The sequence below is a fragment of the Diadema antillarum genome, unplaced genomic scaffold (genome assembly GCF_040938485.1).
Source record: "Diadema antillarum isolate AM-2024a unplaced genomic scaffold, OU_Dant_1.0 seq00000862_RagTag, whole genome shotgun sequence".
Classification (NCBI taxonomy): Eukaryota; Metazoa; Echinodermata; class Echinoidea; order Diadematoida; family Diadematidae; genus Diadema; species Diadema antillarum.
In genome coordinates this window covers 184,542-207,687 of record NW_027271732.1, presented here as the reverse complement: position 1 = coordinate 207,687, position 23,146 = coordinate 184,542, and the positions used below count along the sequence as shown (strand labels likewise).

Below are 23,146 nucleotides of genomic sequence, written 5' to 3'. Positions count from 1 at the left end.
GTTATGGAATGTTTCAGACAAAAATGCTACATATCAAGAATTCTGAAAGGAAGTGGCCCACCTGATTGATGGCCCTGTCTCTCTCCAGTTTGGCCAGCATCCGCTCCTTCATCACAGTTTCATACTTTTGCTTCAGCTGCTGCAGAGTGGGTTCATATGACATGTAGTGGCGCTTCAACCTGAAACCCATCACAACAAACAATGAAGTCCATACACATATTCATACACATGAAAGTACTAGTATTTCTCTTCAGTGTTGTCTACAATCTGCATTAGTAAAAATCTACACCTGTGAATGTATCTGAAGCACAAACCAACATACGTACATGGGGTGTTGGCATGAGTGCCCATGCAAGTAGACATAGTGAATTACAGTGCACTCCCGTTATAACGAAATGCTCGGGACCGGCAGTTTTCTTTCGTTATAATGAAATTTCCTTATAACCGAACAAATACAATATATAACGAAAACAAGGAAACCACGCATATGTATCATATTCTGTTTGCTGAATACTCATCATTCACTGGAAAGCTATGTGAAATGGGATGGGATTATTGTATTACAATATTAAACGCAAGTTCCCCTCAGAAACTGTGCGTGATACAAGGAGTGAACACACAGTGATGTGAAGCATTCGCCCGTGCAGAGACACTATAAATGCTTTTTCCGCTACGTATTTTCGAAAGCAATTCGCATTTCATTATAACGGAGCACATTTCTTTTGTTTTTCTTTGTCAGTGGCGCTCGGAAAAGACATCGTTATAACGAAAATTTCGTTACAACTGTGTTCATTATAAGCAAATTTTGTACCATAGGCTTTAATGGTGTTAATTTTGGGACCAGAAGTTTTACTTTGTAATAACGAAATTTCGTTATAACCGTGTTTGTTGTAACGGGAGTGCACTGTAGTAGCAAGAAGTAGTAAACAAGGTTCAGTGATACCAGACTATTACAGGAAAATAACCAGTCTATTCTGGGGTAAAAGGCGAGGTTTGACAGAACAAGAGTAAAATTGTAGGTTGAATTTAATAAAGTTGAAATGTCACAGATTACGATCAGATTTTGATGTTTTGACTCTTTAATCTTGATTTTGTGACATGTTTGGAAATCTTGTAAGTTCTACTTAAAGACTTGAAGATACTTAAGTACAAGATGCGTTTCTGACAGAAAAGTGACCCAGACGGATCAGTCATATTCTCTCTGGGGAAAACAAAAAATTAAATACTCACAAATCTAAGTGACTTCGATTATATATAACTGTTCACTCTGATCACTTTGAACTCTTCACAACTGCTGTAACAAAAAGTGCAATGCCAACTGAAGTAACTTGTGAACTCACCTTTTGATGTCATCAATCAGCTTGTTCTTCTCCTGCACCACTCGCTTGTGATGCATGCGGTGGAAGTCACGCTCTTTACGAAGCTTGACATAAGTCTCCTTAGCTTTCCTGTCAATGAATATTGAAACATGTAGAGGTTTAGAATGTAGAAGGAGCATGTCATGCATAGAGGCACATGCTGCACTGTTACAGGCTACAACATAGCATGCATGTTCCAGAAGTTCTGCATTTCTCTACCCTGGACCCCCAGCGAACTGGAGTCTCTGATTGCACAGAAAGGTGCACAACATTACGCACGTGTAGCGCACACTACAATCTCAAATCATGGCGTCCTATGCCGTCTGGAACACTTACCCTGGAAGCTCTATAGGGTTACAAGGTCTTTGGTGCTATCTTTACCTTATTTTTTAAAAAGAAGACTGGACTGATATTTTCTAATTGTCTGACAATTCTAATCTACATTTTTTGGTGCCTACTACTGGAAAGAGAGGATTCTAAAACCCAGGATAAGCCTGGAATGATTTTTTGAAAAAAATGAAAACGCGCAAGCCATGGAACGATCCACACAATTTGGCTTACGTCACAGGTGCTCGGTGGTGCACAACTCCGACTTTAGCAAGACGAACTACACATGTCAATTTACTGATGAAATCTCACACGAAGTACTGCAAAAGCTGTTATTTAGGAAAATTGCAATATGGAGCTGAAATAAACATGTTAAACAATATTTATTAATTCTTAAAAGGAATCTCTTCAAGAGATTTTTATTTAGATAAAACTTGTGGGGAAAATTCCAGATATGCAAAATGAAATTGGCATCGTTATCCGAACGTGCTGCCCATAGGAAACTGTCTGTAAGTATATCAACGTTACACTAACTATGCATTGATGAGCAATGATACATGGTTCGGCAGTTCTAACTATCTAATGTAAATGAGGGCTGAGTGATTCTTAACCCTAACTACGCCGGGCTATTTAGGTAGATGATACAGCCGAGGGGCCTCCCAGGCCCCCCCTCCAGATCTCGGCCGTCGACCGACGAAAATTGGTACACACATTGCCTATGATGTAATCTATAGTACCATGAAGTTAATTTTTTCAAAAATTATTATTTACACTAAATTATGTTAATTTATGCATAATGATGCATGAAATCAGACAATTTGGTATAAATCACTAAATAAAGCTCAAAACAGGCACATTTTTTGTGTAAATATTCTTTTTAGTGTCCTTAGCAAATGTAAGAGAAAAAAATTGTGCAATCAGAAAAATTTCCCTAAGCATTTTGTTTTTGAATTTCTTATGTATTTTTTTGTTTTTTCGACTTTGTTTTCATTGTTTTTTCAATGAGATTTGTCCACGACGTTGTTCCGAACAAGAAAATATGTTACTAATTGATTTTGATCAATAAAACCCCAAAGTAATCATGCTTTTATGAAATTTGCCTGTAAACACAGTTTGCATTGAAATTGTACACGAATTCACGTTTTTGAGCAATTTTTGGTCTGACATGCACATGCACATTTATGCGCAACTTCGGAACCGCGTGCCCGGGCATTGCAAATTTGGTGTCAAAAGATGCAGGAGACTCGAAAGAAACAAGGCAATCGCCAAATTGTGTCTCGCCCATTCGCGTACAAGGAATTAATATTTTTTATAACTCCCAGAAGTTAATTGACCTGCTTATGACCTTTGACCTTGTGGTGACCTTCAATACCCTAAGGGACATTTACCATCCAAGTTTGGTCACAAACGGACAAAGGGATCAAAAGTAATGAGCCATAATCGAAACGCGGCATAAAAACTTAACATTGGGCCCAAAAAATTTGTTGACCCCTTTCTGTGACCTTTGACCTTGTGATGACCTTTAACTCCCCAAGGGACATCTACCGTCCAAGTTTGGTCACAAACGGACATAGGGATCAAAAGTTATGAGCCACAATCAAAACGCGCCCTAAAAACATAACATTGGGCCCTAAAGTTTGTTGACCCCTGTCTGTGACCTTTGACCTTGTGACGACCTTCACCTCCCCAAGAGACATGTTCCATTAAAGTTTGGTCACAAACGGACAAAGGGATCAAAAGTTATGAGCCATAAACGAAATGCACCCTAAAGACTTAACATTGGGCCCTAAAAGTTCGTTGACCCCTGTCTGTAACCTTTGACCTTGTGGTTACCTTCAACTTCCCAAGAGACATCTACCATCACCCAAGTTTGATTGCCATTGTAGCAACATGTGCTGAGTTATGTGTGATAAGAGAGTCTTGCAGGTAAACTTTAACGTATGACCTCAAATGACCTTTGACCTTATCATGTGACCTCTTACGGCACCATAACATGAAGGTACCCCCAGTGCATCCATCACCCAAGTTTGATTGCTATTGTAGCAACATGTGTCGAGTTACGAGTGATAAGAGAGTCTTGCAAGTAAACTTTAACGTATGACCTCAAATGACCTTTGACCTTATCCTGTGACCTCCAATGGCACCATAACATGAAGGTACCCCCAGTGCATCTATGCCCCAAGTTAGGTTGTAATCCAAGCAACTTATGTGAAGTTATTTGTCAAAAGAGAGTCTTGCAGGTAAACTTTAACATAGAAAAGAGGGTCTTGCACATACCCTTTAATATATGACCTCAAATGACCTTTGACCTCATCACATGACCTCTGACAACACCATAACATGAAGATACCCCTAGTGCTTCTATCACCCAAGTGTGGCTGCCATTGCTGTAAGAGTTGCCAAGTTATGCATCATAAGAGAGTCTTGCAGGTAAACTTTAACATTTGTGACGGACGACGGACGGACGACGGATGGACGCCATTTGGATCCCTTAGTCTCGCCTTCACCTCTGGTGGGCGAGACAAAAAGTAATGAGACGTTGCGGCAATAGCTTTTCGCGATAGCGATACATAGCGCGAAACGTCGAGGAGGCATCCCCCCCCCTCCCCCCCGGCCTAGTTAGGGTTAAAATCTAAATCCAAATAGAGTCAACAGCAATCACGATATATGCCTAGTACACATAGAGTCTAAACGAGAACTAAGACTAGGACTACTGAGCAGTCAAGGACCGAGTAGATTCTACGTGGCAGTCCAAGTTTTGATGAGTACACTCACTCGCCGTCGACAGCTGTACGTGCACAGCGCTAATAAGGCACAGCGTAACGTTATAGTACACATACATGTACCACGGGCCTGCTGCCAGAACTAGTTGAAGAAAGTCCAGACAAAAGTCCAGACTCCAAGGTCTAGATCTAGACCCTTGTGCTGCAGGCACTGTTGTTCCTGTGCTGAATTTTGTAGGTAAGGTATCTGCTTTATGGATTTCCAATGTTTTTGTAGTCGAGATAAATCTCATGGTGGTCGTACTTACACCAAGGACTAACTAGTTAGATCTAACAATTAGTTTTAGTAGGACCCATATCTCGGAAGAGTGGCCTGACCACGTAGATACTAACAGTGCCGCCGCTTCGCGATCAAGCGCTGGTGTAGGTATAGTGCTAGCGTACTTCCGTATCCATGTATCTCACAATTCACTTTCCCACATTGCACCAAAATCACAGGAAATACTTTATGACTCTTATCCAATTGCTCACATTAATTGGAACCAAATCGCAAGTCGGGAAGCGTAAGTGAAGTTGTCGACTTTCCTGTCGTCGCTAAAAATAATCTGCTCTAGTACGACTAAACATGAGTGATCGATGCGTAGGCCCTACCTGCCTGCGCATGCATAGACTGAAGTTAGCCATCTAATATCATGAGACAAATCTTTCAAGTAATCGGGAGCAAAAAATCAATTTACAAATTATTTGTGGTGAGTTTAATGAAAAATAAAGTTCCTAAATAACACAAGTCGCCACAATCATTACACTTTTGAGTTCAGTTCCCGCGTAACTTCCCCATTCGCACGGTACTATTCGGCTAACTTCAGTTCTAGATTGTGCAGGTCGCGTTCGCCAAGATCTCTCGCGGAGAGTGAGTTTGTTTTGAGTGACGACTTGAAAGTTGCCACCAATATTGATACTTCCCGATTACCGATTTTGTTCAAACATAAGCCTATAGCGGCCACCTGCCGCATATGGTCACTAAAAACTATTCCCTTCCAGAGAAAAGCCATGTTAAAGACCCTGTCTGAAGCAGCGGCCTGTCAATAGCAGTCACCATTTTTGTCTCCCTGGGGGTCTCGCGCTCACCCGAATACTGCGAGTTCACGTTCCATGCATTCTTGCAGAAAGACATAGCAAAACAGGAAAGGGGGGGGGGGGGGACATTATGCACATTTGAATGAATTGAGATCCTATCACCCTCAGGATGCTACCTGCCAAGGTTGGTGAAAAAACATACCATGCTATTTCGCTATTTCAAGAAGATGATGAAAATTGGGCCCTTGATCTGCCACGAACAAACTCAAAATTACTACAGTCCCCAATGTTATCTTATCTCTGTCACTTCTGGTACCGGTACTAGAAAAAAAAAAAATTGGAAAGATTCTCTAGATTGGAGGATTTGGCTCTCGGCTGCCCAACATAAAGGCATGATGCCCATTAGTACAAATATATATACCCTAGGGATGATATGGACTACGGACGCAGACACTGGACAATGAATGATTGCAATACCTCACTGAGGCTTGGCTCAGGTGAGCTGATAAGTATGAAAAGAGGCACAAAAAGGCCTTCATATGATTCGAATTACATGGCAGCTGCTCTGAACTTGTTCACATCATGACGGAGAGTCTTGACAGTCCCATCCAGCTGCTGGTTGCGGCAGTAGATGTCAGGCACAGTGCCTACGTCTTCCTCATTCAACTGGCCTCGTTGTTGCAGTTCATACCTGCAGTCATAACAAAAGGCATTTGGTAATCTTGACTCCACTGATATTATGTCAAGAACTCAAAATGGCTTGGGATTACACGTAAAGGAAAATATGAATTATATTATAATCAATTCATGGTTCTTTTTGTCACAACAGTTGAGTCTGTATTACTGTATGGAGCAGAGACGTGGACACTTACAGCCAGAAAAGAGACACCATTGGACGGAGTATACACACGCATGCTCAGGATAGCTCTTAATGCGTCATGGAGTGACTACGTTAGAAATGATGACTTGTATGGTACATAACCAAAAGGTGTCTAACAAAGTGTGTGAGAGAAGGATGAGATTAGCGGGACGCTGTGCACGACACCCTGAGCTGTCTGCCACTTCCCTCTTACGCTGGGAGCCCAAACAGGGAATTGTAAAGAGAGGAAGAAGTAGGGCCAGTTTCATCAGTGTACTGAGGAAGGATGCAGGCCTTGATAGTATTAATGAACTGAGGACAGCCATGTTTGATAGACAGGTTTAGAGGTGTAACTTCGTTCTCTACGGAACATGAGCTGGCATAGGCTGAAGCTAATACATGCCCTCGAATTAGTAGTAGTAGTAGTAGTAGTAGTAGTAGTAGTAGTAGTAGTAGTAGTAGTAGTAGTAGTAGTAGTAGTAGTAGTAGTAGTAGTAATCAAATCAATACCTTTCGTGATTAATGGTGCAAGGTTCAAGTCACCTTTCTGAATTTTACATTTCAGTTTGATTCTTTAACTTGAAGATGAAACGATATTGGTACGAAAGTATATTGGCAATGGTCATCTGCAATAATTACTGCTAACCTTACATAATGCTTGATGAAATCAACCTCAACAAATGCTGACTTATTATTGACACACAAATATGATGAGCATGAACACATCAGTAAATCAGGTGTAACAGAAGGACAGAGGGTAACAATCCAAGCAGCGCTTGAAAAGAGAAAGTTTTTACTTTTGCCATAATTCAACATATTACTGTGATGAATTCATGCAAAACTATGACATACCATTGTTTTCTGAAAATACAGGACCTTGTACAACATGCAGCCCAAATCTCCCTGATCTCCACAAGCTCTCTGCATCTATTGCTAGTTGTACAGTATTTTCTAACACCTCTTACAATCGTTTTCACTATCACTGCCATACTATAATTCCTTCTGTCATCATGCAGCGGGTAAATGATCACCTTTGTTAGGTGATGATAAGGCAAAGCAAGCAAATAAAATAATTCAAACACACTCACACATTTACAGACAAAGAAAGACCCTTATATCAGCTTTACTAACCATTCTGTCTGAAAACAGTCCAGTGTCCTGTTCATGCCCATCTTGACTAAGAAGTTGCGAACAAAGTCATCAACAACCTCTGGGCGAAGGGTGACAGGTGGGGGTATCAGCCCTTCCTTTCTCTCCTAGATAGGAAAAGGCAATAACAAACAAAAAATGAATACTAAACACTGGTATGTTGAAGGCACATGAAGTTTATATTTCTCTTTGAGGTATATTCTCTTCCCAGTTGTTATTTGTTTGGTTTTTTTTCTCAAACTTTTGCCGTGGACTTTGGTGTACTCATTTGATAAATCAAAATCTACATGTATTACACATATCATCAAAATTATCAAAATCACCCGAGGGTGCAAGCAGCTGATGTAACAAAGATGATGGAGGTTGTAAGGTTAAGCAAAGTACACAGATATACTGGGTCCACAATTCAAATTCACTTCAGAAATTATTCCAATAAATGCAGGCACCTGTACCTGTACCTTTACATTAATCAATGTTTGAGTAATCATGCATGTTTGAGTAATCATGCAAGTTCATATATGTGCAAAAGAAGTCAGTTTCATCCATGTCTACCAGTCACAGCACCCCTCTCCCTCTCCTTCTCCCTTACTCACTGTAGCTTCTTGGTCTTCTTGGGCTTCCTGAATAGTGCGTACAGCATGGTTGAGATCTTCATCAATTTCTGCAAGAGGAAAAAGAAAATCTGAATAATAATGCTTCCATGTGAGAGACAAACCTGTTTTTCTTCCTTTTTTCCTCCAAATTGTCTAACCACTAGGAAAAAAAAAAAAAATCTGCGGCTAGCTTATCAAAAATCTAGGCCCGACATCTAGGATGAGTTGATGTAAAAAAGAAGAAGGCGGCAGCCCATCTTCTCCCCCACTCCCCCCCCCCCCCCTCATAATAGACATAAACATCTCTCCCTGCTTTGTTTTGCTTGGGATTCAATAGATTAGGCTCCTAAGCTTGGATGTAAGACATGATAGAAGAGAACACAGGCATGGGCCATATTTTCACCCAACATGATGAATTTTACACAGATTCAATACTAATAACTACACAATCTGTATATTATCACACCTTTAAAGAATTACCTGAGAGGAGGTCATCATCAATAGGAATCTCTTCATATTGAAATTCATCTCCAGAATCATCAGGGATGGAAGCACCTATCATGAGTTATCAAAGTTAAGGAAACAAACTAGCATACATTTATTAGACATCATCACTTATGACCTTAAAGACATTGCAATGTATGTGTTCAAAAAGTACATTATCCTTTCAAGGAGCCGTAGGTAGGTAGGTAGCGCACGCGTGCTGACGTGAATTTTGCCCTGGCAAATGAGCCTTGGAAAATTATTGGTTTGTGATTGTCCAACTGGATCAAATCCTATTTGGAAAACCTGTTTGGAATCATCTATCATTGTCATATATGCTATATTTGGAAGATTATTGCAGTTTCTGGAGGGATTTCAATCATGTCTCAACTTCCAAGATGGCCTCCTCTGCTTAGCACATATGAAGCCCAGTCCCATATGTGCTATTTTTGGTGCTGTGCCAGTGCATTCTCAGCTGCACTCTCAGCTGTATGTAAGTCTTCAATCAAATTCTACATGTAGGCTACAGTCTCCAGATTTGGATACCGGTATCTAATTCACACCCTCCTTCACCATTCTACTAGTTTGACTACACTGCAAGCTGAAGTATATAAACAATGGGAACCGTGCTTCCTATTAACTTTTTATTGTTGCTGTTCATCTTTGCTGCACTTGCAACTAGGCTGTCAATAATCGATACAGTACCCCTACATCATGAAGTTTACAACATGGATTCCACTGGTTTTCAAATTAAGACTATCTTTCGAGCTCCTAGAGCTTCATGGCTGTGTGGAACCTGCGACTGTACTGTGAACTGGAGTGACAGGGGCCATGCATGCAACATGTGTGGGCAATGGTACCATGCCCATTGTCAAAGCATCAACATAACCTTGTATGAACACCACGGGGAACTCGGTGAAGATGAGCCATGGTACTGTGCTATATGTGGGAATCCAAACAGTCAAACTGTTTTCGATCTACACAGTGTTGAGTTTGCCTCTGAGAATATTTTCCTTGATACATCAGATGCATGCACCACGCCAACTGACATTAGTATGAACAAACCTATTCATAGGTCAACTCCAACTCGGGCCAGCCAGCAAGACAAGTGGAAGAAGCGCCCTTTACGTCTCCTCAACATTAACTTTCAGCCCTCTGTTGGCAAAAAACCTGAAATTCTCAACCTTTTGGAGAGCACCAAGCCCGACATAGTAGTCGCTACAGAAACATGGCTTGATTCCTCGATAAAAAGTACACAGAGATATTCCCTAGTTCTTATAAAGTTTTTTCATAAGGATAGGAACCGTCATGGTGGAGGAGTGCTGATTGCAGTAAAGTCAACATTTGATTGCACAGAAGTCTTCGAACTCCAGGAGGACTGTGAGTTGATCTGGGTTCGCAATGAAACTTCAAGGCAGGAGATCTCTGTACATATGTGCATACTACAGGCCAAAGGTTACCGACGAAGTTAGCCTGAAGCTCTTTGAAGCCTCTTTGACAAGAGCCACCTCCATTCAGAATGCACAACTCATCATGACGGGTGATTTGAATTTTCCATCCTGGAACTGGAAAGAGATGAAAATGAAATCAAATCCAACATGCCCAAAACTCCATAACAACTTCATTGACATGTTGAGTGATCTGGGTATGGAGCAACTGGTTGAAAAACCAACTCGCCAGCACAATACACTGGACTTAGTCATTACCAACACCCCTCACATTGTCCCGCGTGTGGAAGTACTCCCTGGACTTTCCGACCACGATGCCGTTTTCTGTGAAATTAACATCCACCCGCAGAAGAAGAAACAATCACCACGGCTCATACCACTCTACAAGAATGCTGACTGGGAAGGCCTTAAACATGATATGAATGATCTGCTGTCTAACATCGAAACCGTGAAAGATGACGCCACAACAGATGAATTATGGACCTCTTTCCAAAGACACCCTCCATGCCTCAGTCAAGAAACATATTCCTCACAAGCCAGCCCGAGCTAAAGAGACCAAGCCATGGATTGGCCCAGCCCTGCGCCGACTCATTAAGACAAGAGATCGGATGTACAAGGAGATGCGAAAGCGGGGGGCGTCAAGAATATGAGCAAGCATTCAAACAACTCCGCAGGGAAGCCCAGCGCCAGCTCAGAAGATCCTACTGGGGCCTACCTCAATGACATGTTTGAAGTGACTGACCCAAGCTCTAATAAACTAGCCAACCCAAAACGCTTCTGGACACACATCAAACATCAGAAGTCGTCCAACATTGGTGTAGCTTCTCTCAAAGCTGGAGGACGACTGGTCTCAGATCCTAAGGAACAGGCTAACATCCTAATCAGCAATTCAAGACAGCGTTCAGCGAAGGAAGGAAGTACACAAAACAGGAATTCATACACAAATGTAAGATGCCTGCTAAGGACTTTCCTGTCCTGGGCACTATCCACATTTCAGTTGAAGGTGTCACGAAACTACTCCACAATCTACAGCCAGGAAAGTCACCTGGCCCAGATGGTATCAGTCCTAGAGTACTGAAAGAATTGGCTGACGATATTGCACCCATCCTCACTATCATCTACCAGTCCCTCCATCAACACCAGCAAAGTCCCAACCGACTGAAAAGAGGCCAATGTGACACCAGATTTAAAAAGGGTGAGCAGTATGATCCTTCCAACTATAGACCTATTTCCTTGACTAGTGTTTGCTGCAAAGTTCTAGAGCACATCTTGACCAGCACCATAATGGACCCACCTCGAACACCACCACATCCTGTGTCCTCAGCAGCATGGTTTTAGACGGAGGAGGTCCTGTGAGACCACAACTCCTTGAGTTTGCCCATGAGCTATTCAACAACATGGCCAGGGGCAAGCAGACCGCCATTCTAATTCTGGACTTCGCCAAAAGCCTTCGATCGTGTCAACCACTCCCTGCTCGTCCATAAGCTTCAATACTATGGATTCAAGGACCCATTGCTCTCTGGATCTCAGATTTCCTTGAAGGCAGACGACAGACAGTCGTGATCAATGGTACAAGATCGGAATTTGTAGACGTCCAATCAGGAGTCCCACAAGGCAGTGTACTGGGTCCATGCCTGTTCTTGGTGTACATTAACGACATGCCCGACCTGCTTACCTCATCTGTCAGACTGTTTTGCAGACGACACAGCAGTTTATGACATGATCACCACGCCCGAGGATCAGACCCAACTACAGCACAACCTAGATCAGCTCGTGGTGTAGGAGAAAAGATGGGACATGCTTTTCCACCCAGGGAAATGTGTTGTTCTCCCTGTCACCCGAAGGAAGCGATTTATTTACCCAGAGTACCATCTCCATGAGCATAAGCTTGAGGTTACTAAGAGTGTGAAATATACCTGGGAGTCACACTCAGCTCTGATCTCAGCTGGACTGAACACATCTCCAATGTGTGCGTCAAAGCCAATAAGACCCTAGGATTCATGAGACGTAACCTGAAAATCTCTTCGCGGAGGATCAAGGAGACGGCATACAAGTCCTACATACGACCGACAATGGAATATGCCACCACTATATGGGATCCCCATGCACAACAGGCTATAAAAATGCTGGAAGCCGTACAGCGACGTGCAGCTCGTTTCGTCATGAGGCGCTATCACAACACCTCAAGTGTATCGACCATGCTGGAAGAGCTGCAGTGGCCCTCCCCTCGAAAACAGACGACGAACTACCCACTTGTCTATGCTGTACAAGATCCAGCATAACCTTGCCTGCGTGGACAACATAAAGACTCAATTACACCCACTCACATCTAGACAAAGAAGGGTACACAATCAACAGCTGGTCACCCCACCGTGCAGAACACAGTACCATCAGAACTCATTTCCTGCCACGCACAATTAAGCAATGGAACAGCCTTCCTCAGGAAGCCATCGAGGCCAACACCATCGACACCTTTGTGTCCTGGGCCTCGAGACAGGAGTAATCCAAACATCAAATTCTTTATTAATTTATCACTTATTATTCTTTATTATGAACTTTCAGAACTTTTATTACTTCTTGGGATTATCTATTATTCAACGAAACAAATAATACAAAATCTACTGCATCGTGCAATACCGGCCTACCTGACAAAGTGACAGAATAATCAGCATGTTGATTGCGGTCACTCACCAGGAAGAAGAAGAAGAAGAACTAGGTTACATGCACTGATGATAAAGAGAGTTGTAAAAATTATAGGAAAAAAAAAAACCACGGAACAGGAACAACAAGCAACATAACTTCTAGTAGTAGCTATCAAAAATAGTGATATGGATCCTAATTGAATGATTGCTGAGAGCGGGCCATGTGTCCAGTCCTTTATCCTACCTAGAAGCCCAACTTTAACTTTTCTCAGGGCATTAATATACTAATGACTGGACTATCAATGACTGCTCGTCTGTCTGTGCTCAGCTGCATTGCTTGATTGCTTGTGCATAACATATGCACTGCAGTTGTGTGTAGATCAGTTAGCTTGGAGCTGGTGATGGCCTGGCAATCTCCTGAAAGTGGCATCCACAGAATCTAAATATGTCAGCATTTCATAAACAATGCACATTTACGTGGTCAGGTGTTAGAAAAAAATACCAATCCTCTGTAACTTTAGAATAGTCAAAAACACACTCGACTTTGCCTCACATGTTCCCAACTGCTCCAAAGTTATTATTTGGTAGGCCTATAATTTTCTACCAACATTGACACCCATAAATCTGCATCATTTGTATATTTGTCTAGGGTCTAGACTTCTAACTACTCACAGAAATAGTGCTAGATCCTAATCAGCTAGAAGTCTCTATTATTTCACATTTGTCCTAGGGCTTGTTTCCAATCTGGGATGGGATCAACTGCACATACGTCGTCTCCATGCACAGAGCACCATGTTCTATAGAATACATCACCAGCTAGTCTACGGTGTCGTATCTGGGCACTTACCCCCTGGGCAACTACCCTCCGGATAACTACCACCCGGATAATTACCCCCCCCAGGTCTATTCCCCCTAGGGCAACTACCCCCCCCCCCCCCCCCCCCCCCCCCCGGACAACTACCCTCCTAGGGCAATCACCCCTCCAGGGCCATTACCCCCCTAGGACAACTACCACCCGGTCATCTACCCCTCCTAGGGCAACTACCCTCAAGGGCAATTACCCCCTAGGACATCTACCCCCTGGATAACTACCCCCCTGGGTAACTACCCCCCCTGGATGACTACCCCTTGGATAACTACCCCCCCAGGTAACTACCACCCGGATAACTACCCCCCTGGATAACTACCCCCCCAGAATAACTACCACCCCGGATTACCACCCCGAGATAACCCCCCCCCCCCCCATAACCATACCCCGAACCCCCCCCCCCCCCGACCCCCCCCCCCCCCCTCCTGATACGTACCCACTGGACAACCCCCCCGAAAGTTACCATACACCCGTTGTAATTTTTCCATAAGTTCATACACCATATCAGAAGACTAAGCTCATGTAGGCCCTACATTAATGCACCTTTCTCTTACACTGTCATCATTTACTCTTTTGGCTTGTCATTTTCTACCATTATAACACATTAGACGATAAACATAAGAAAAGGAGAGTTGATTTCACTGTAATTCATATTCCCTTAACATTAGCGAGGGACCCTTCGATATACAGCCATAGTTTCTGATAGGATCCAGGCACGGTTTTATTAAAGTTATCAGTCCTGACAAGCTGTCAGTTCCACACAATTACCAATCGTTGTAGGTCGATCAAAGCAGGTCCATGGTAACAAGTCAGTGACTCGAGCTTATTAATCAAGCAGAACCCATGGTTTTATTGAAATTATTAGAGACTAACAAGATGTCATAACTGGCAACTTTTATCAAACGGTGCCCTAATCTGTCATTTGAGTGAAATTACAGCTTATTTTACATACAAGTAGAATTGTGCTAGTTTCCAAATTAAATGTTCTCGACACTTTAAGGAGAAATCCAGTTCAAATATAAGCCAGTCTGATTAGAAAGAGTAAAATATCACGAGTTTAACGGTATTTCTTTTTCTTTTACAAAACACCTCTAGTTGTTAACGAAGTCTTTTGTCCTGCACCCTCTTTTTGAATAGATCTAGAGAGTTGTAGTTGACAGAATCCTTTTTACATTAGGGCTGCTCTGTTTTATCCCGGCCATTTTAAGACTACATGTATTTTCTTTTTCACAAAAACTTGAATCCTTCTTGGAATAACATGCTCTGTGATATTTCGTAAGGGGTTTCTAATTATCTCACCCAAAAAGATGTTCAAAATCTGAAGTTAGGTCTCGACCAAAACCAGACGATATGAAAAAATGTTGTTGTTTGGTTTTTTTTTTCAATTCAAATAGCAAACGTTGTTCGAAAATGACAATGAGAGACGTAATTTTCTGGGGGGGGGGGGGGGGGGGGTGGGGGGGGGAGTTATTGCAAGAGGGGTGATTGTTTGGAGCCTAATTGTCAAGGGAGGTAATGCTCTGCGGTGATCATACCAAGGATGTGACAATCTCTTCCCGCATCCTTGATATACTAGTTGTTAATGCCCAATGATGCAGTAGGGCAATTCTGAAATGAGCGTCAACGGTATAATAGTAAAACAGAATTGATGAAACAAGGTAAAGAAAGCAAATTAAGACAGAGACGAAGTACACAAATAAAGATACAGTGTACTCCCGTTACAACAAAAAACGGTTATAACGAAATTTCTTTATAACGAAGCAAAACTTCTGGTCCCAAAATTATCGCCATTGGAAAAGTATATGGTACAAAATTCGCTTATAACGAAGACGGTTATAACAAAATTTTCGTTATTATGAAGTCTTTTCTGAGTGCCACTGACAAAGAAAAACAAACGAAATGTGCTCCGTTACAACGAAATGCGGATCGCATTCGAAAATGCGTAGCAGAACAAGCATTTTTATAGCGTCTCTGCATGCATGAGCGAACGCTTCACATCATTGTATGTTCACTCCATGTATCACGCAGTTTCTGAGGGGAACTTGCGTTATTGTAATACAATAATCTGAATTCAGATAAGGTTTGCTTTGATATTGTTCCGAAGTCCTTTAATACAAAACACACAGATTCTGATACGACTAAATGTCCGCAATAGTTCGGAAATGAAATATCAAGCACATTTTGGCGTTATTCCAAAGGTTCGTTAATCCGATAATAAAATATGGTTCTTATTCTTATTCTTATACGGTTCGTTAGTCCGAAAATGATAGGAATTCAAAACGTTCGTTAATCGGAACATTACAAAAAGAATTGTTAATCCATGGTGGAAAAAGGTGAGTAGACTAACAAAACTTAAGAATTGCAATCCTTATAATCGTCTTAAGATAAATCTTAAATCTTGGAAATAACTAACCTTTCTCATTTTTTGTTTTCATTAACAAACTTTCTTCGGAATAACGAACCTTATTTCATTTTCGGATGAAAAAGCCTTCGGAACAACGGACTTTCTGAATAGTGAACCTTTCTAATTTTTTTTTTTTTGATTTATAATTAACCTTCAGAATGACGAACCTCATTTCATTTTCAGATCAACGAACTTTCGGAAAATTAACAATATATTATTTCAATCTAAATTATGAACTTTCGGAATAATGATTTTTCGGAAATGCGAACCTTCAGATAAACCATCGGAATCCCGGGAATGGCAAAACTTAGGAATAAGGAGCCTTCGGAGTAATGTACTTAAGTAAGAAAAGAACCTTTAGAATAGCGAACTGTAACCAAATCCTATACACCGTCATTTTTTACACATATGTGACACCACAAACAACTTTATGCTCTTTTTAAAATGTAATATTTAAATGAAATTAAAAAGGTACTCTCCCATTTCACATAACTTTCCAGCGTATGATGATGATTCAACAAACAATTTTTTTTTTTATGCGTGGTTTCCTTCTTTTCGTTATACATTGCATATCATATTTGTTCGGTTATAACGAAATTTCGTTAAAACAAAAACAAACTAGAAATGTCGCTACAGCGACTGGTTATACCCCCGCCAAACAACATTTCATAAGCTTTGGTCAAAACAACATTTCATAAGCTTTGGTCAAAAAACTGAGGAAGTAGTTAAATCCGCAAGATCGTTCCTTGATCTTCTGCCATTAATATGCCGTTACCATGGCAACGTACTTTCGGGTACTGTCGAAAAATGCGTCTTGCACATCTACAACCAAAGGCACACATCTGTACCAAGTTTCATGGAAATTGGGCAAAAACTGAGGAAGTAGTTTGCAACACAAAATTTTCCATCATTTTGGCTCATAATATGTGAGCTGTTACCATGGCAACATACTTTTTGTCACTGTCAAGAAATGTGTCATGCTGACCTATATCCTAAGACAAACATTCAATATGAATTCCATGAGAATTGGAAGAACACTGATGAAGCAGTTTTGCCATGAAGCATTTTGCCCTATATTTTACCAATAACATGCCGTTACCATGGCAACGCACTTTTTGCCACTGCGGAAATATGTGTCTTGCACATTAACATATTCATATGAACATCTGTACCTAATTTCATAAAAATTGATCAAAAACTGTGGGAGGAGTTCGCGACGCAAGATTTGTACCCATTTTTGCCCATAATATGCCGTTACCATGGCAACGTACTTTTGGGTACTGTCAAAAAATACGTCTTGCACATCTACAACCCAAGGCACACATCTGTGCCAAGTTTTATGGGAATCGGTTGAAAACTGAGGAAGTAGTTCGCGACGCAAGATTTGCAACGGACCGACCGCCCGACCGACCGCCCGACCGTCCGCTGATTCCTATCTACCCCCCCTTCAAACTTCGTTTGGCGGGGGTATAAAAACAAAAAACTGCCGGTCCTGAGCATTTCGTCATAACGGGAGTGCACTGCACATGAACACACACGAGATAAATCCCTTGTAGTGGGGCAGATATGTGAAAAAGATGTTCACATCCGGCAGAAAGTATGAAATTTTGCATATAGAGGTATTTTGAGGCGCTGATATCAAAAATTGCCGGATCCAAGAGATCTGATCACGGGGTCGGCCGCCATTTTGAATTCCAATATGGCCGCCGTCAAAGATCCCTATCTTCAGTTCTGAATGACATTAGCCATTGGAATTTGAAAAGCATGAAGATATGATGACTTCAATAACAGACTTATTTGATATGTCTGACAAGCTCCACGGCAGCCAATTTGAATTTAATACATATTTGCCATGTTGGAGTGTTGAAAATCTCTATCTCGGGTTTGTAAATTAGACTACCTGATTGAGCGCGCGTTTGTAACTGATAGAGTGCGCGCTGATGTATTTACATTGTGACGTCAGTGAAAGGTGCATTATGCTTCCTTTTTGCTGCACTTTTTGACATGCCCGTGAATGTTAGTCGTGATGTTTGTCTTCGTAGCCACATTGGAATTCACACTAGCAGGCATTGCGTTTGTCAGACACATCACATCAGTCAATATTTTAACTCAGTATGTTAAAATACTTGTTTACACCTAATTTCAGGGTCACTCACCACTTCGAAATCGAGATAGGGATTTTAAATATTTCGTCGAGGCGGCCATATTGGAATTCAAAATGGTGGCCATTCGATGTTTGTCAGACACTCCGAATCAACCTGTCATCAAATTCAATGTGTCAAAACGCTCATGTGTACCAAATTTTGGTGCCACAGATCATTCAGAACTGAAGATAGGGATCTTTGAATTTGTTTTGTGATGGCGGCCATATTGGAATTCAAAATGGCGGCCGACCCCGTAGTCAGATCTCTTGGATCCGGCAATATTTGAAATCAGCGCCCCCAAAATACCCCTATATGCAAAATTTCATACTTTCCGCCGGATGTGAGCATTTCGACCAATTTTTGTTACATATCTGCCCTACTATTGTAATGAGAGAAAGAGGAAAGGTGAGTAATGAATGACAGGAATAGACTACCTTCACGATAAATGGACAGAGAAAAGCGAGAGGGAAGAGGAAGATGATGGGTCAAAACCAGGGCACGTGAGGCATGAGATATAAGCTCCTCAAAATAAAGAAGTGTTACATGGAGTTGTGGTAAACGATAGACGATTGTGGTTAAAAAAAATATTGCAAAAAGTGAAGTGTAACATTTCTTCAAAATGTCTTTAGTTCAATGGTAAAGGCATTCAAACTTAAAACTTCTTTTATACTACTATCAAGAGAAATCCGAAATTTCGGAACAGTAAGAGAAAATACAGATTTAGCGAAAATAGTTTTGGTTAAAGGCATTGACATTTACTGGATTACCGGGTAGGATATGCAGGGACAGTTTCGTTTTTGATGAACATAAAGTCAAAATACAGAAGGGAGAAATTAAGCTTGTACATAAATCGTCCTATATGCAAACGATACAACTTGCAAATCCTTAAGATGTTATTTTCATAAGATGAAGTATCAGTATGGCATCTCCGTGATTCCTGGCAAATGATACAAAGAACTTTGTTTCCTGTAGTAATAATATTCTTTTTATTAAAAGTAAGAGTTGGGGGGGGGGGGGGATAACCCGGGAGGTAGTTATCCGGGGGTAATTGACGTGGTGCACTGTCCTGGGGGTAATTTTCCTTTTGATAATTATATATGGGAGGGGGAGTTGTAGGCCTACTTATCCGGGGTAATCATCCATGGGAAGTTATCGGAGGGGGTAGTTATCGGGTGGAAGTTATCTGCGGTCTAGTTATCAGAGGAGGAGGTAGTTAACCTGGGGATAATTAACCTGGTGGTAATTATCTGGGGGGTAGTTATCCGGAGGGTAATTATCCGGGGGTAATTATCCGGGGGGTAATTATCCGGGGGGTAGTTATCAGGGGGGTAGTTACCCAGGGGGTAGTTCTCCGGGGGGTAGTTCTCCAGGGGGTAGTTCTCCGGGGGTAGTTATCCGGAGGGTAGTTCTCCGGGGGGTAGTTACCCAGGGGGTAGTTCTCCGGGGGGTAGTTATCCAGGGGGAAGTTATCCAAGGGGGTAGTTATCCAGGGGTAGTTATCCGAGGGGTAGTTATCCAGGGGGTAGTTGCCCTAGGAAGGTAGTTGTTGGGGGGGGGGGGTAGTTGTCCTAGGGGGTAATTACCCTGGAGGGTAATTGCCCTTGGAGGGTAGTTGTCCGGGGGGGGGGGGGGGGGGGGGGTAGTTGCCCTAGGGGGAATTTTCCTAGGGGGTAATAATCCGGGTGGTAGTTATCCGGGGGGTGGTTTTTCAATGGGGAAATTACAGAATACCGGTTTTGCGCCATATAAATTAGCATATTGGTGCGTATAAGAGCCGCCGGAGGCGGGGCCTCCGGCCCCGCCTCCGGCGGCTCTCCCTTAGAGATGAATTTCAGCCCGAAGGGCTGAAATTCATCTTTCCCGTCGTCTGGGGCCCCCAAAAGCCCGGGAACGGAACGACCGTCAAAAAGTAGGTTGACCACACAATTTTTATGAAAATTGAGTGGTTTCAGAGGAAAACTGCTCTAAATCAAGATAACTCGAGTAAATCGTCGATAAAGAAAATCGAGCCGATTTTGACGGAACTACTTTAAACTTGATGACGTCATCACAGCTGACATCCTCCTTCCTTCATCTCTTTTCGACACAAGTCATTCACGATCAATCACTCTACACACTAGTTTGGCAAGGCAGCACGTATACACGTATTGTCAAGAGGCATGTGCGCACTCAACTGCTATACGTATTGTACACTGTACTAGTAAACATGCGGGCGTTCTGCAGACTCACTACGCGCTACCACTGCACACGTACGCATCATAAGCTGTTGTGTGTAGGTACTGTTGTTGTACGACTGCATAGAGTCAACATGGTGGGCTGTCAAGAGCACCCACACAGTGCGTAAGCTCTACTGTAAGCTAGCACCAGCAATTAGATAAGTGATTGTTTTCTAGTCTCACCTAAATTGCTATCGATTTCTAGGATACGGACTATCCTCAACTCCTAAAAACGTGAGTATTCATCGTAAATTCGTGTAAATTTTGACGGCTAGTCTAGACTAGCATCGTCAGGATCTAGTAGAACTACATTATTCGGGGGACACCCCCGAAACCCCCGAGAACAACGTAAGATACCACACTTCTCACCGCACAGATCAAAGAAAACACACGTAAACAAATGCAATCGTCGACAGCCGAATCACGGACCGTATCGCAGATCGGATTAATATTTCAGATGGTTGCTATCGGCAAGCGTAATTACGCTCTTTTCAGAGCGATTTGCGCTCTCCGTGATTGGTTGCCGGTATTCTGTAATTTACCCCCAGGGGGTAGTGTTCCTAGACCCCTACGGTGTACATCCATCGTCCTCACTTCATATAAATTCTCATTATATCCCCGAACCACTCGCATCTGGACCAGTTGCCAACCATGGCAGTTACTGCCCCAACCAACAGCAGCTGCCTTCCAGGAGGCTGCCCTTCCTGCCATCAGAGGGCTGAAACCTCCTGTGGGTTCCATGTAGCTGTAAATCTTACACTTACAGAATTTTTAGTGTGCACATCACTATATTATTCTTATTGTAAATATGCTACGCCTGCACCATCACCTACTGTCACAGCACATCCCATCCCAGTTTAGTTCGGAAAGAGATTCCTCAGAGGGATTATCTCATCAAGGTTCAAGGAACATCAGGTCCCCTACTGCAACTTTGTCTTTGGTTTGCTGCATCCAAACTAATGAATGGTAGACTCTCTCTAATCGGTATATCACAATCTAAAAACCCAGCCTGCACTAGACTACCACCTGGCAAATATATTCACTGAACAACATTTCTCCTTGAAATAACCAGGATCAGGAGGACTACGAAGAGGAAACTAGTAGGCTAGGTCTAGACTTGTCTAGACCTACATGGTACAAGATACCGTACACGGTTATGGTTACAACTTTAATACTACGAGGAGTAACCGCAGCAGGGACCCCAATACGCATTACTGTGTACAGCGCCCCGCGCCGGGGTTACAAGGAGTAAATTAGACAAGTGTAGCCATAGTAGCCGCATAGGACTGCACGGTCGAAGAGGTTGACCGCGAAAACATAACAAGCAAATACATACGTGGGACTAGCAGTAACATTGTTACAAGGGTTAGTCAAAAGTCGTCCCACGGCCCACTCCACCATTTGTTCTTTACTTTATTTCTTAATCAAGATAATCGAAAATTAAAAGAATAATTCTTAATAACATGATCATTTCTAAAAGGATACGTTCTAAGTAATAAGCGCCTTCTTCGCCAATTCTCTCCCTCGTTGAAGCCATCGTTCTTGTTTCCCTGATAACAAGATCGGTGTTCCAGAAATTCCGGTACAAAAACAATACACTGCAAGTGTGTATACATTACACACGTACGTACACACGTACTATGTATGAACACACAGGTCGTTCTCACTGTGCGTCGCTCCGTCAAAAGATCGTCGTCACCAAGCTTCTAGTTGCTACGTACAAATTGCGCATGCTCGGTCGTCATCGTCCTCCCAGGGGCGTATGGCAAGCCCATAGAGCTGTAAATGCAGCTCTATGGGCAAGCCTTTTTACCTATAGTGAATACATATGAATGAATGAATGATTTATTACCAAATCTAAGTTCAAGTTTACAATCACAGATGATTCTATATAATCATTGAGGATGCAATAATAATGATACAATTAACAGGAATACAAGACATGAAAGTATAGAATCAAACTTATCAACAATATGAATATGAAAGTACAAACATATTTACAAATTTGGTAAAAGGGTCCAACAGATAGCAACGCTCGTGGACGTTGGGCCTTGAATACAGAAGAAGAATATATAAATTCAACAAGAAAATTGTTTACATTATAAACAAGTGTATTTACACTATGTACAAGATTAACATTTTGAAATTGATAAGTGTACTTACATTACTTATATTAATAGAATTGAAGTTTTTTGCTTTGTGGATTACAAAATAAACAGATCTATTCCAATTATGTGTATTCTTCCAATAAATTCTTTTTGAAGACTTTACATTTTTTTTTTACGAGAGAATGTATAACGTAAATCAGTTGAATGATTGTTCCATATTTTAACACCTGAATATGCTATTGATCGCTTCCTAATTCTGTTCTGACAGTTTTTAGTTTAAAATTGCACATTTCTTTGTTTCTTGTTTCGTATGTATGGTCAATATGAGAAAAATAATACGATGCTTTATGAGGTAGGTTATCATTCACTAGATCATAGATAAATATTCCAATTAGGTATCTGATATTCCTTAAATACATCCAATGATTTTAGTTCATACAATAATGGTGCTGAGTGATGCCTGAAACTTTGGAATATTATCACTCTCGACATTCTCTTTTGTAGAATTAGAATAGGATTTAAGAAAGTTTTTTTTTTTGTTCCGCCCCAGACCTTCAATCCATAGGTTATGTGAGATAGAATAAAAGCACTGTATAACAGTAGCAGTGTTTGTTTAGAGACGAAGTGTCGTATTCTGTACAAAAGTCCTATTTTTTTTTTTTGGCTTAAAACAGTGCATACATTATTGATGTGTTTCTTCCAATTCAAGTTTTCATCAATACAGATTCCGAGAAAAGATATTGAATC

At 41.6% G+C, this 23,146-nt stretch overlaps 1 protein-coding gene across 1 annotated transcript in view; it reads right to left on the bottom strand.

Moving 5' to 3' along the window:
• Positions 1-21,851, bottom strand: part of LOC139740596 (sperm-associated antigen 16 protein-like) — a 28,950-nt gene extending 7,099 nt beyond the window's left edge. Inside the window, exons 1-7 of the mRNA XM_071651184.1 lie at positions 21,777-21,851; positions 8,567-8,641; positions 8,087-8,154; positions 7,476-7,600; positions 6,039-6,176; positions 1,341-1,448; positions 62-179 (exon numbers count right to left, since the gene is read on the bottom strand). Coding sequence (XP_071507285.1) covers positions 62-179; positions 1,341-1,448; positions 6,039-6,176; positions 7,476-7,600; positions 8,087-8,154; positions 8,567-8,641; positions 21,777-21,828 — 684 coding nt within the window. The 5' untranslated portion in view covers positions 21,829-21,851. The remainder of the gene's footprint in view (positions 1-61; positions 180-1,340; positions 1,449-6,038; positions 6,177-7,475; positions 7,601-8,086; positions 8,155-8,566; positions 8,642-21,776) is intronic.
• Positions 21,852-23,146: the final 1,295 nt, after the last annotated feature.